Source organism: Vanessa cardui, chromosome 6 (assembly GCF_905220365.1).
Source record: "Vanessa cardui chromosome 6, ilVanCard2.1, whole genome shotgun sequence".
In the NCBI taxonomy this organism is placed as follows: domain Eukaryota; kingdom Metazoa; phylum Arthropoda; class Insecta; order Lepidoptera; family Nymphalidae; genus Vanessa; species Vanessa cardui.
In genome coordinates this window covers 3,857,613-3,873,050 of record NC_061128.1, presented here as the reverse complement: position 1 = coordinate 3,873,050, position 15,438 = coordinate 3,857,613, and the positions used below count along the sequence as shown (strand labels likewise).

The following is a 15,438-nucleotide window of genomic DNA, read 5'->3' as shown; positions in this document are numbered from 1 at the left end:
AATAGACAAATGAATATATTAGAATAAGAGAGTGAAAAAATAAACACTTTAAAATATTTAGTTAGAATGTAGTAGTAGTGATTAAAATTTCCATAAATTTTATTAGTTTAGGTCAATATAATTATTTGATATAATAGTAAGTTAAACTATTATGGATTGACCTGCTTTTTATATCCTTACAGATTGAAGGCAATTTCTATAAGGAGGTTAATACACACATCTTAAAAATTGAATATATTAGGAAGACTACTTTAAACTACACAAGACTAAGCGGTCATTACAGTTTACAATTAAAAGATAAGGTTTTTATTTATTCTATCTCAAAACAAAACTTCAATAAGAAGATAAAATTTTGCTGTTTTATTTTATTCTAGTTAAAAAATGAATTGCCTTAGACATTTCTAATAAGAAATAGGTACAACTTTATTTTCATTTTATATATGAAATTTGTAATGATAATACACACAGCTAGACATAATAATACAGCACCAATTTCCCTATTGGTTTCAAATATAAGAATTAATTTAATAAAGAACGAATAAGATGTAAAGTTATGAGTTATATAAAACTTAGGTTTCATTTAATTTCGTAAAATTATAGTATAAGCCATCGATTACACTTTGTTATCTTATAATTAACTGTCGGAGTTAATGTATGCCGAATATCAGCCTGTATGATACATATTTAAAAAGTATTATTATTAATGTGTATGGTTGAAATATTATAAAAATATAATACAGCTAATTTAATTGAGATTTTACTCACTGCTTTAAGCTTTTTTCTGGGTCTAGAAGGTCCGTCCATGGTAAAGGCAGGGAACGATATAAGATACGTCACGTCAACTAATGACCCAGTTATTAACTACACTACGATAAATGATATACCGAGTGTGTTATGAAGTCCTACGACAATTAATGTAGATATTCGCTCTTTACATTATAATATTAGATATAATCTTATCAGAACATCATGAATTTGAAATTATTTCATTTGAGATTTGTTATGACATTGACATTTGTGATAACCGATAACAATAAAAAGAATGGGTGTAAAGCAATATGGCTAAGAAATGGGTCGAAAGTACATACAGTAACTAATAGTTTTAGTATTTTATGGAATTTTCTATTTCATGTTTAGATAAATATATGAGATAACTGCTCAATTTAGGACTATAATATAAATATATTACACTTATTTAATGAATATATAAAATCATGAGCATATGAAAAAATCAAATATTAATTATTGTGAAATTAAATTGAAATCGTATATTTAATGTTATATATTTTTCCCAGGCAGATTTTACATCTAGACTAAAGGCTAAGTTTGTTTAAACTTAAAGCAGTTTGAAGAGAAATCAATGGTGTGCTACTCCGGCGACGCTGAATTAATAAAGTCAAGCAGATATCAAGTTAGTAACTATTTAATAAAAATCAGTCTAACTCATCATTACAGACGCTTGACTTCAGTTAATTGTGGCCACCGATTATTTTTATGCATGACCCACATGTTAGCATAGATGATAGAACACAATTAAAACGATTACATTTTTATCTGTCACGCTTAAAAAAAATAGTGTCATAATTTAGACTCTATGGTCTGGGCTATAGTACTATTTTTAATGTAATTAAGAATATTAAGATTGACAATTTATGTGAAAACAAGTTGATGCATATTGTTGATAAAAATAGCTAAGAAATAGGCTAGTAAACAATGACAAATGAAATAAAAAGTTTTCTGTTGTGTCTGAGTGTAAAATAAAGATTTAATTTTTTATTGTCGGAGTATTGAAATTACAAAATGCCTGCCGTAACGTCAACAACAGCTGAAGACCAAAACGATGGAGATCAGAAAATGTGGAGTGCCCTCAAAAGATATATTATACGAGAAAGGCAAAGAAAGAAAGAAGGTACATTTGACTTGTTGCAATAAAAAACAATACTATCTTTGAATATTTATAATATTGTTTAATATTGAATACTTTTACATTTTATGAATTATTACAGAATATGAAGCAGAGGTGGAAGAAGAAAGATTGAGAAAGGAGCGGGAGGCACGAGAAAGACAAGATGTCATGACATTAGGTGAAACATTTACTTAAAATATTGAAATAATTAAAAAATAAAAATTGTAATGGTCTAAGTGATTTGCTTATTTAACGTTACAAATATAAAGTATTTTAAAAAGAGATTATACTAAATAATACATACAGACTGGTCAAACTAAGTTTGTACTCTTTTTGTTGCAATTTTCTTATAATAAAAATAGCATCACTTGTTACTTACGTATTAACACCAGCGCTCCAAATGTGGTATATGGTAGAAGTTGGTCCCTGATTAAAACAATATGTTTATTGTGCTATTTTTTTATAACATTGCTAGAAGGCTTGGAAATCTACTATAAGTTTAGTAATAAACTTCAGCTTAAGCAACTCAGAGGGTATTTTATAAAGTTTCATTTTACTTTATATTTATATGGAAATATGGAATTGTCAAACACAAATATAAAGTAAAATAACAGCATGTAAATTTCCCACTGCTGGGCTAAGGCCTCCTTTCCCATTAAGGAGAGGGTTTGGAACATATTCCACCATGCTGTTCCAATGCAGTTTGGTGGAATGCACATGTGCAAGAATTTCGATGAAATTAGACAAATAAATAGTGGTGCTTGCCTGGGTTTGAACCCTATATCATCGGTTAAGATGCATCACATTCTAACCGCTGGGCCATCTCAGCTCAAACATAAATATATATAATAGATAGTGAAAAATTTATGAAGAATAAAGGTATTATGGTATCACTGGATGGTGAAATTAATGAATGAATGAATGGAATGAATGAATGAAATGATTAATGATAGAAATGTAAATAATTTGCAGAAGAAACAAAGGAACAGATTGAGCAACTAGAACAGAAGTTAAAACAATTGGAGAAAGAAAAACAACAGCTGTTCATGCAACTTAAAAGAGTACTTAATGAAGATGAAATCAGAAAGAGACAGCAACAAAAAGAGACTAAGTAAGTAATAATATTGTGCATATATGCACTTAATTGAATTATTCTTTTTTCAAAAATTACAAATGAACAACAAATAATGTTTTCTTTTTATATTTTAGTGATATGCAGTCAATGAAGATGCCTATGGGTAATATACAGATACCTATGTTCTCTGTGCCAACGTCAATGGGTCAAGGAGAGCCTCCACAATCACAAGGCAGGGCACCCCCGCTAACAACCCACATCATGAACAAAGTATGTATCTCATTGATTTTAATCTATAGTAAACCAAGCAAAATTACATTTACAAACAGGTTTCAATTATTATTTAAGAGTTTAGATCTGTTATTAATTAATTTATTTATTTATTTAAATAATTTATTGTACACCACAAATTGAACAGATTAGCATTATAGTAAGTACACAAAAAGAAAAGATGGTACAACCGATAGTCTTATCGCTTTAAAGCAATTTCTTCCAGACAACCGAGACTCTCTAATTATTAATCTACTATAGATTAATAATTAATTTAATTATCAATCAATTAATAATTAATTTAATTATTAATTTATAAGTATTTTTATTTTAAAGCTGTTGTCATGTGTACATATATCATTATGGTTATGGACTACATAAATTTTAGAATAGTCTAATTACTTAATGTATTCAATATTTACGATTACCTACATCTCATATCAATTATCTACATGATTTTAGAGAAGTTTCCATAATAATAAATTGTTTTCTTTGTTTTAGAATAAGCACTCAAATTACATGCTGTTCCCACAACAGCAGAGCTTAGTCAGAGGTCCGATACAGTCAAATGTGAAACGAACAAGGAGTCCGTCACCAACTTATGCACTATACGCACACAGATTGCATCAGCCTCCTATGAAGCACCAAGCTGTCTATTCTGACCACAGTAAGTTAAATTATTGTAGCCATGATTCAGCACGAAAAATATTCTTATGTCTCTATATTTTGAGTACAAATATAGATAAAATGTAATGAATTTTTAAAGTAAATTCCAAGAATTAAAAATATTATATATTTATTTATTTTGTCTATAAATTAATGTTTAACTTTGGAAGTGCTATAAAAGTAATACTGAACGTGATATATTTGTCAAGAGTTTTTATTAAAAGGTTCGTGTATTGTAAATCTTTTGCAGAAGTAGAGGATGGTCGTATGGGCCGCCAAATGGCGCGCGCAGTGCTTTGGACCAGTGAGTTTTGTTCACGCTAGGTGTCGACACTGTCGCTTCTACTTGCACGCTAAATCATTTTCATCATATCCTTTTTTTGCCACATAATTTGACAGCTGTAATAGTGTTACGACTAATTGATTTATTTTAGAAGATTGTTTTTAATTATTCTTTCTCAGACAAATGACATTAATAATTCAAAGTTTTAGTTTGCAACTGTTTTGATGTTTGGTTTTTCTTAGGTAATTATAATTTAGTTAAAGAATAATAAACCTACCTATCTTATTAAGTTAAACAATTATTTCTCTCTTTCTTACTTCATTGATTTGGTATTTGAGGGAAAGGGATAGCACTATTACACACACAGCCGTGTGAAGAATACAGTTGCTTCATTATGCAAGCTATTTATATTTAATAGGATCTATAGCTGTCAAAGTATATGGCAAAGAAACTATATGTTTCATCACATTAATATTTTCATTTGTTTTTCTGTTGTCTTTCGTCTTGTGTCGCTTAATGTATGTATTTCAGATTTCCATGTAATACCTTAATAACCTTCTTCATGTTCTGTTTCTTTAACTGTTAGTTAGTCATTAGTTGTTAGTGTTGATTTAAACTTGGGTTAAACTAACGTTATCATCGCAAGATCACTAATAGCAACAGATATTGAACCTCTTTAGGTTTCAAGTTTGATTCCTTATATAATTTTGATAATTTTTAAATCGACATTATATTTTTAATTTTCATTTGTTCACTAATCATAACTATGTTAATAACAATTCCATAATCCTACAACTAATATTACTGACAAAATGTAAGATTATTAACCATAGTAACATTCAATGGAATAATTTCATGGTGTTTAGTTTTTGAACTTATTTTGAATATTTTATTTAAGGCAAAATACAATTTAATATTTTTAGCTTATATAAAAAATCTTATGTCAATGTTAAAAGTTCTATGTCAAGATTATCCTTAGTATATATTATTTAATAATAATTATTAAATAAGATATAACATAGAAAATGAATTAACTTAGTACTGTTAACGCTTACCCGATTCATGTGATTTTGTAAGATCATTATAACAGCGTCATGTAAATAGTCTTGTGTATAGATAATGATTTTGAATATTCGTTTGATTATTTGATTCAATATATGCAGAGTCGCCGCAATACGCATCGAACGTGAGCGGCTCGGGAGTATCGTCGGGCTACTACGCGATGCCGACGTCGGGCGTGGTGGGCGTGGTGGCGGAGCGCCCGCCGCCGCTGCTGTACGCGCACCACGGCCACACGCCGCACGCGCACACTCCGCACACGCCGCACACGCCGCACCAATCGCACCAGCCGCACCAACCGCACCAGCCCCACCACACCAACCTCATGTACGCGCCCGCGCAGCCGCAGCTCTACTTGGATATGCTGAAGAACAGGGATGGGCAGCAGCACTCTGAACCGAAGAAGGAGGCCCAGGTATGGGATGGGGTGTGCTTTGAATTATTTACACATCTGATTAAACTCCAACAGTCATTATAGTGGCGTAGCTATCGTAGTAGCTTTATATATGTGCTTAATTGTGTTTATAATTCATCTCGTGCTCGGCGGTGAAGGAAAACATCGTGAGGAAACCTGCATGTGTCTAATTTCATCGAAATTCTGTCACATGTGCATTCCACCAACCCGCATTGGAACAGCGTGGTGGAATATGTTCCAATCTCTCTCCTTAATGGAAGAGGAGGCCTTATCTCAGCAGTGGGAAATTGACAGGCTGTTACTTTATCGTAGGGCCAGGAGGTCCAGTGCACCAGGGCCCCAGGAGCTCAGGGGCACTCTAAACTAAACCAGAATGACGGCATAAGATTTCTTATTTGGTATATATAATTTTAAAGGGTAATTATTAGTTAAATATGGACGGGAAAGAGGGGGTGAGAGCCCGATTCTTTTTCTATGCACCGGGGCCCTTCTTCACCTAGCTACGCCACTGTCATTATTACTAATAAAATTGCTCAATTGTTCGGTTGAACTAGTGCTTCTACCTTCAATGGTTGATCAATTAAAAAGTCATTATTTTTTAGTCAAGATATTCTCAGTAGCAACTTGTCATTTGTCAATGGTTAAGTGGAGGTGTTGGCCGTTGTGATATCTCTGTCCATATCATATTGCCTACCCATCGGATTATGAGACCATCAGAAGGAATAGACAGTCTTCGCACGGACTTTTGAACTATAGAATATCATGCAGTCTATCTTTAGAAGAGATCATCAATTTTGACTTATTTTGACAATAACAATTCCCATGTGTCACAGCCGCAGGTGTTGATCGGGTTGAGCGAAGGTCACCACCCGTCGGTGAGCAGCGGCGTGTCGTACGCGCAGCCGCCGCCCGCCGCGCGACACCTCGCCATCCACCCCCCCGCGCCGCAGCACGCCAACATGCAGGTACCACCGCGTACCACCTAGTTAGGGGGGGGGGGCACCTAGGCCTAAGGCGAATGGCGCTCACTATTTTTTTTTTTTTATGGTATAGGTTGGCGAACGAGCATATGGGCCACCTGATGGTAAGTGGTCACTATCACCCATAGACAATGACGCTGTGAGAAATATTAACTATTCCTTACATCTTCACTGCGCCACTAACCTTGGGAACTAAGATGTTATGTCCCTTGTGCCTGTAGTTACACTGGCTCACTCACCCTTCAAACCGGAACACAACAATACTGACTACTGTTATTTGGCGGTAGAATAACTGATGAGTGGGTGGTACCTACCCAGACGGGCTCGCACAAAGCCCTACCACCAAGTAGAATACTACATGTAAAGCACAAAAAAATGTGTGAGATATCATATAAAATATCTGAATTAGGTCAATACTTTTGTGTGTTGCCATGGATTTATTTTTGACTTTTTAATAGTGCCCACCATTTTTTTTATATTTTTGATATCTGCGACCTACAAAAGCTCAGGAATTAAGTTATGCCATCCCCATAAGGCTCAATCTGCCTTGTAGATAAAGCCGTTGCCGCTGCTTATGGCTGTAGTTTATATTACATTACATGGCTTTGGAACATTAATATTAAAATTGAATTTGTAAAAAGATAGATTTTATCAACGTTCGACAACGTTATGCATCGAAATTAAATGTAAATTTCAAGAATAATTGATTAATGATTTATAAAAAACTAACCATTTTATTGTTACAGACAGCGAAACCAGGCAGTATAACCCAGGGTTACCCAGTTCAGCAATCAAATCCAAATGTCCAGAACCCGAATATATATCCCAACAGACATCGCTACTAGCTAATGATAGTGCAGCGACACGCCTCACCGCCATCAAGGAATATAATTACGCATACCAGAAATTATAAAGACCCATAGTACAAACATTATTCAATGGTATATAAAATGGTGACTTTAAAAAAATCATTTTATTTCTATATTTTATTAAGCGATCGTTTCAGATTTCAAGTGTAATTTTAAATTATATTTCATTATTATACAGTGTATGTGTTAGATGGTAAAACTAAATTGGTATTATAATAGTTGTAAATAAAATATATTATTGCAAGCAATGTATACAAGCTGCTTGAAAAAGCCATTTGTCACATGAATTCTGGATAAATCTGGAATAATTATTAATTTGTAAAACGAACTATATATTTTTTTAAATATAAAAGATACTAAGGCCTTAGTTTTTTTTTCATTGTTTGTGACGTGCTTTTTTTCTTGCGATAATCTCATAATTATTATCTATAAAGATTAAAAATAATTAAAAAATTAGTAAGAGTATGACTAAATGTAATTTATTTTTTTAAGTATTATGGCAGTGGTTTTTATTTAAGTTATTATTATTTTTTAAATTTAGCAACAGATAAGATTGTTTTTATAATCTGTGGCTATGATCTGTAATGACATCTTCAAGTTTATCCATTTATAAAACTTGGTCAATCTGAATATTGTCCAAAATATTATATGTATAGTTTTTTTTTTGTATTAAAGATTTATTTTTCTTGGATAAAACATTAAAATGTGCATGTCTAATAAATTTGTAGTATTTTTATGTATGTAAATAGTGTCATTAAATAATAAATATATAAACGAAGTTCTGTACATTTATATAAGTGCTTGTATTTAGCTTTAAGAGTAATAATAATTATATTATATAAAAATTGGTTATTTTTCATAATTTTATCCCCGCATCCTATCAGGTAATTTTGAGTTTATCTAATGAAAATAAAACAAATATAAACTCTTTAATTGTATTATCATCATATTTTATTCAATATTAAAATGCAATTTTTAAAGAACAACTAGTTAAACGCGTAAATTGTATTTAATTTACTTGGTGGTAGGGCTTTGTGCAAGCCCGTCTGGGTAGGTACCACCCACTCATCAGTTATTCTACCGCCAAATAACAGTACTCAGTAATGTTGTGTTCCGGTCTGAAGGGTGAGTGAGCCAGTGTAACTACTGGCACAAGGGACATAACATCTTAGTTCCCAAGATTGGTGGCACATTGACGATGTAAGGAATAGTTTATATTTCATCAGGTGGCCCATATGCTCGTCCGCCAACCTATACCATAAAAAAAATTCATTAAAATTATTTTAAAACATATTGGGTCATTCAATATTTGAATTTATGTGCTTAAGAATAACCGCCGATGCTAAAGCCCATTTCATCGGCTATCGCTACAAGATTCGGCCGAAACCGAAACCTAAAGAGGATAAATTGTTTTCGATTACTTTTGGTTTTGAAGATTATAGTCGTCGGTGCCATACAGTGATGACCCAGCTCATCGCTTCTTCAAATATCAAATATGCTCTCGTACTATCTTTGACATCTTACTAAAAACCTTTCCTTTAAAAAAATCCGCCTACGGCTAAACCTTTGACTTCAAAGACGAATGTTCGTTCGGATTCTACGAACGACTAATGTCTTATTCTATATTTGGTTCAGACGTTCAAAATATTTTGAAGGTTCCGTATAAAAATAGTTTTGAGACAATTAATACATTGCCTATATAGTTCTGTAAACTTATTCAACCTTTTCTTCGCAAGTGATTTTTTACGCGCTTTCAAAAATTCCTATCTGAGGCACTATTATTTATTTGGATTGATGGTTTTATGGGAGGAGGTATCTCTTATAAAACCGAAAAAATGTATTTTATAGTCCGAGTAACAGTAGTAGCTATTATGTTTGCGTGTGTTATGAGTTACATTTTTCTTGTTATCCAGCTCTATAACACAAGACACCTCATCAGTGTTTTATTGTAAAACAGACGCCTAAGTGGCTTGGCGCCCGGTCTTTAAGACACTAATGAATGTCCGGTCAAAGTTATATTTTACTTAACAACGGCAATATTTATTTTAAATCTAGAAAAAAATACCTGAATTTTTTATATAAGCTATCTATTAGAGCAGCAGTAACACATGGTTTATTAATCGGAAAACAGTGTTAGATAATAATTTAATGACAAAAACATTAATATTTAAATGCAACATGGATATAAGGCCCTACCACCATTTACCTACTTGGTGGTAGGGCTGTGTGCAAGCCCGTCTGGGTAGGTACCACTCACTCATCAGTTATTCTACCGCTAAACAACAGTTCTCAGTATTGTTGTGTTCCGGTTTGAAGGGTGAGTAAGCCAGTGTAACTACAGGCACAAGGGACATAACATCTTAGTTCCCAAGGGTGGTGGCACATTGACGATGTAAGGAATAGTAATATTTCTTACAGCGTCATTGTCTATTGGTGATAGTGACCACTTACCATCAGGTACCATCAGGTGGCCCATATGCTCGTCCGCCAACCTATAACATAAAAAAAAATGTGTACTTATTAGGTATGTACTTATGTACATATGTACTTATTTTCATATGTACTTATGTACAATATTTACCCAATTAAAAGTAAATTGTGAGTATATCTTCAAGTATTTGGTTAAGAAACTTAAAATCATAGACCCTTAAAAATATTGCAAGCTCATAGGCATAGGGTGGGGTTAAAGGTGCACGCGGGAGGCAGTTTGACCTGCAAGTAGGTCGACGATCGATGCACCGCTGCATCTTGCCACAGGGTTCCGAACGTTCTAGATGAATTGATGTTTAATTAAGTATTCAGTGAAGCCGTATCGTTTGATTGTAAAAGGTTATCTCATGTGTTTCTTTAAATACATTGTATTCATCGATTATGTGCGATTTCGTCGATATAATTTTTATAACATAAGATAAATTTAATTTTTAAATACTATCATTTATATTAGGTTTAATTTTTAACATCAAAGTACTGTTGTTTTATAATTTAATAAGATAGAAATATTCTGAAAGGAGTTATGTAGTATATAATATCGTTTACGTCTCTGCAGCGCTGCTCCTCTGATAACCTTCCCTGACCTTACTCAACTACGTTTATACGCCACTCCTATAACGTTATTTGTAGATGCACTTCTATTTCAGTATAAATATTTTATAGAGCCTCCATTGAGAGGGGCTTGCCCGTTGAAGTGAGGTTTTGAAATTCTAATTTATAGAAATGTGTTACGTAAGATGTCGGAAGTCTAATTGCCTTCTATTTCCAAAGCATTTATAAAAGCTTTATAAAATTTAAATTAAATAATAGAAATATTGACATAAACAGCTTTGAATATGATAATGGCTAATGATGATGAAGATATGTATGAAAATTTACTTTGGTAGTACCTAAGCTAGGAATTAGAATGCTTTACTATATTTATTTGTAACATTGCGACTAAAAAATAACTTCGTCCGTCATTAGGCTTGGCAGTAAGAATTTAAATTTTTGGCTCTCATCCCAAAATTTACTAACTTCTTTGCATAACAAAGTTATGTCTACAATCTACAACTGTGCCTTGTTACGGATTCGAAAGTAACTTTACGTTAAAGAAACTATCAGAATGTTGTAGTCTTATACGCGTACCCATTAATGTCACGAACATTGTAAAAAGAAATGTCAAACTGTGATAAACAAACTCGCCCTGGAATTGACATACAAAAAAGCAACCTGTATATTATTAAGAATTTTCCTTGAACGCTAAAACCATCCTTAATTACGCTAAAACTTCGGATATTAAAATATAATTGTCATTAATAATTTGTAAGGTAAACTAAACGAAAAGAAAGAAATTCAACCTTTTTATTTCAAATAATATTATATTCATTATGTATAATGAAATATATCATGGAGTTGCGCTGCTGGCGAAATTGTTGGCCTAAATGCGAAAAGGCAAGTTAAATAGAAATGCGTAGAAGTCGATTTTCAGTACAAAATAAAACGAGCGCGAGGGTCATTTAGGCAACCAAACCACAGATAAGATGTAAAACGCCTGTCATTTGTACGACGAAACGAGTAATTTAAATATTTTATATTCTATATAAGTAGATATTAAATCAATGTTTCGCTCCTAAGAATTAACAGAGGTAGGTATCAAATACCGTTCTATTTCGTAAACTGGTAAACATAATCGATCTCTCTTCGATCATAATCTTTTATTTGAAAATGTTATACAAAACAATGAAACGTGCATAAAAATATGATGTGTTTTTTTACACTTTCTTCATTACAACCCTATTATTTACACTATGTAAGTGGGTTCGCACTTAATCCGCTTTTTGTTAGTGCTCCCACATTAAGTAATTGCGTGTTTGTTATATGTTTCATATTTGTTAATTTACTTTGTAGGCGGAATACTTAACCTAGGTATATTTATTTAAATTATAAAATTATGCTAATAATATTATTGTTACGTGTTTTGAACATTGCTGCATGAAAGGTTCAATTGAGATTATTTTTTAAATTTATTTGCTTTTTTAAATTCAATTTATGTATTATAAATAGTTTGATTCGTTTATTAACATGCTTACATGTTATGCACTGTCATTACATTCACATTACAAATGCGCAAGTAAGTCTTTCAAGGTCACAAATCATTGAGCATTGATAAAATTTGGTTTTAAAGTAAGCTTGAGCTTCACGGAAGACCATAGGCAAAATCTAATACCAGACGAACAACGAATAAAAGGCTAGATTTTTGACTATCAACACTAATTGTAATTCGATATTGAAATTTAATTTGTCTTTGACTTTGACTTTGGCTAGCGTAGCCGCCGTCGACCACTGCATTACATACAGCCACGATCAATTAATGACCCTTTAATTCGCTCCTTGGCTTCTTTACCGACCGTAGTTGTGATTATCGGCTGAAAATACATTTAATATTTCATGTTTGTGACTTGGCTTCTGCATTCTCCAGTCTGTCTGGCAGCTGTCCAGCTGCAGCTGTCGATAAACTTGGCAATATCTTCAGTTATGGGAAATATAAATTGAAACATGAAGAGGATATATTAAATCATTTGTCTTGAACAAACAAAATTACTAGATTATAAACAATGGCGTAGCTATCGTAAGGCAGGTGGTGCAGTGCACCAGGGCCCCGGAGTTCAGGAGGCCCTCTAAACTAAACCTTAATCTTCTGAAGCTAGAAAAACCCGACCCTGATTTCTCAAGATTTCTTATTTGGTATCTATAATTTTAAAAGGTAATTATTAGTTAAAGAGGGATGGGAGAGAGGGTATGAGGGCCCGATTCTTTTTCTATGCACCGGGGCCCTTCCTCACCTAGCTACGCCACTGATTATAAATAAGTTAAATTACTATTTTACTGTCCTATTACATCGAAGTAATGACGTGCATATTGTTGATTTAGTATATGACGTGGATTTGATGGAAGTAGGTTTATTGACTGAATAAGCTAGTTTTGAAATAGGAAGCTTATATAGCTTTCCAATACGATACGAGAAACCGGACACACTAAACGTCAAAACGTCATCAAATAATTATTCATTAAAACCATTTATGTTCTGAAATGACATTGTTATTTTTCCAAGACGAAAAGTGCAAAGATTCTTATATTTCATAAGTAATATTTAGATTTTGATTAATTTTACACTAAATTTTAATTAAATTTTTAGCTGTTTTATTTTACATTTTCAAGAGTGTTTGTACAAGTAGGTACTGAAAAAACGTATTATCTCATCTCACTATCTCAATAATGTACTTAAATGAAAATGAAAAAATGTTTATTAACAAAAAAACAACATTATACAATGAAATGTCCGGTGGTACCCACACTAAGTATTCCTGTGTCGTGGGTACCTATTGATAGTTTTACAGTAGGTACATGTTTATTGTTGTCGCTCGACTTAGAATTTAAATTATATAATTGTTTAACATACATTGCATAATTTAAGTAGGATTAACTTACAGATGGTCTTATGTTAATGAATAGGTACTATACTAAGATAATAATAATAATATATAAAATATTAATAGAATGAGCGGCACTCGTAAAGTATATGAAATAGTGCTTTTTTCGTAAGAAAAATAATGGATACACGATTTTCTTTTCTTAATGTCGAATATTAACATTTCCCTCTTTTAAAAATTATCTGTTTAATTCCATTGACGATAGTATACGAAATCGTTTATTTGGTATAAATATTCGGTATAGATGTTGCGGCTCTAACTTTCGGGTAAAATATCCCGCGTGTAACCACAACGCTACATTGTTTGAATTTACCGCCCTTAGGAGACTAGCTTATTTAGGATGAGCATGTATTATAGAGGCAATAAATATGTTAATGTACTACGATTTTATTATAGGTAAAATAAACTATGGCGTAAGGTTACAATGTTGTTGTACGCTTTGAGACACAAATTCGAATAACTGTTTTTTTATTGAGATATGACATAAGACGTTTTATATATAAGTAGGTTTATTAACCTCTTAATGTTAATGCTGTTATGGTATCTTTATATAAATTAGGTTGTACTACTTCACTGTCTGTCTGGATTTCAGAAATAAAAAAGTGTGTAACATAAAAACTAAATCATGGAAAAAGAGAAAAATAGCTGCAGTTTTGCCTTTATTGATTAGGTTACTTTGAGAGACTAGATATAATAGTACTTAAATATTGAATTGCTTTATTAGAATATACGGAAACGGACAAATTATGGGCTATGTGATGGTAAGCTGTCCCTACCGTCAGCTCTGTAACATATATTAACTTGTCCTTACATAACCAATGTTCCAATAATCTTTGTAGCTAAGATATTAAGTCCCTTGTGCCTATAGTTTCACTGGCTCCTTCACCCTTCAAACGGGAAAACAACAGCTATACTAACTATTGCTGTTTGACGGTAGAATATCTGATGAGTGGGTACTAACTCAGACATGTTGCATAAAGCACAAACATAGAGTAAAAGTTTATTTATTAGCGCATATATCTTAAGTAAATTAACTTCATATCATTTCATATAATAAGTTAAAAGTCTGCAGAGATGCTAATTACAATTAATTTTACTTTGTAGTGTTACACTTGATAATAAAATTATCCATAGCTGAGTCCAAATACATTCCAAACATTGATTTACCTTTCTCAAAACGCCGTTCGTGCAATAAAAATAATCAACAACAGTAAAAATATTATCAAACGCGACATAATATAAGCTATCTTCTAAACCTAGCATCTAAAATCCTTTGTCTCGACAGCCCTTAGTTAATTTGAGCTTTACGTTCACGTAATAAAGGCCTCTGTGTTTGGTAGGTATTATCTCATCTGATAGCTGAATCTAGACGATAGTTGTGCGCATGCGCGGAGCTATCGACTTCCCCTCCCGTCCCTTAGAAAACTGAACGTAGTGTTCACAGGACTCGACTAAACAGCAAGGATGGCATATCCGGTACAGCCAATGCGTATTTACTTACAAAAAAGTTTTTATTTTAATCACCTTTGAGGAAATTTAATTATCTGTATATTTTTCTTCTCTTTCTATTGCAATGTATTTATACTGTATAACCTGTTTATATTCATTGCCTCGTTTATATCTTCAACTACAAAGTAAGATAATAATCTTACTTGTCGTGCCCTCAATGATTTTTAAGTAGGTTACCTCGTGGTTAATACAATACAATTTTATAGGCAATATATATAATACATACATATAACAAGTATTTTTTTGATTTTGAATTTGTAGGGCACGCGGTTGGAATGAAGGCCTTTTCGCTACATATTATTATTATGAAACAAAATCTATTAACACCTATGTCTGTTCCTAAGTATGATAAGATCTTTATAATTACGCAACGGATTTCGATGCGTAATTATAAAGATCTTATCATACGATGCGTTTTTTTTAAATAGATAGATCGATTCAAA

The 15,438-nt window shown here is 32.4% G+C and overlaps 2 protein-coding genes across 2 annotated transcripts in view; one reads left to right on the top strand and one right to left on the bottom strand.

Annotated features, from left to right (window-relative positions):
* Positions 1–1,043, bottom strand: part of LOC124530168 (bifunctional 3'-phosphoadenosine 5'-phosphosulfate synthase) — a 34,834-nt gene extending 33,791 nt beyond the window's left edge. The window contains exon 1 of the mRNA XM_047104174.1: positions 766–1,043. Within this exon, the coding sequence (XP_046960130.1) occupies positions 766–804 (39 nt within the window). The 5' untranslated portion in view covers positions 805–1,043. The remainder of the gene's footprint in view (positions 1–765) is intronic.
* A 533-nt stretch (positions 1,044–1,576) lies between these two features.
* Positions 1,577–7,530, top strand: LOC124530568 (putative uncharacterized protein DDB_G0291608). Its single transcript, XM_047104773.1, has 9 exons — positions 1,577–1,909; positions 2,007–2,084; positions 2,879–3,017; positions 3,116–3,251; positions 3,753–3,918; positions 4,168–4,221; positions 5,364–5,674; positions 6,508–6,639; positions 7,401–7,530. Exons 1-9 carry the CDS (start codon positions 1,801–1,803, stop codon positions 7,497–7,499), a joined length of 1,224 nt encoding a protein of 407 aa, XP_046960729.1. The 5' UTR covers positions 1,577–1,800; the 3' UTR covers positions 7,500–7,530.
* The last annotated feature ends 7,908 nt before the right edge of the window (positions 7,531–15,438 follow it).

Coding starts and splice junctions, on each gene's coding strand:
- LOC124530568 (XM_047104773.1), top strand. CDS start 1,801: ATGCCTGCCGTAACGTCAACAACAGCTGAAGACCAAAACGATGGAGAT. Junction 3,919..4,167: donor AGCTGTCTATTCTGACCACA/GTAAGTTAAATT, acceptor AATCTTTTGCAG/AAGTAGAGGATGGTCGTATG. Junction 4,222..5,363: donor GCGCGCAGTGCTTTGGACCA/GTGAGTTTTGTT, acceptor CAATATATGCAG/AGTCGCCGCAATACGCATCG.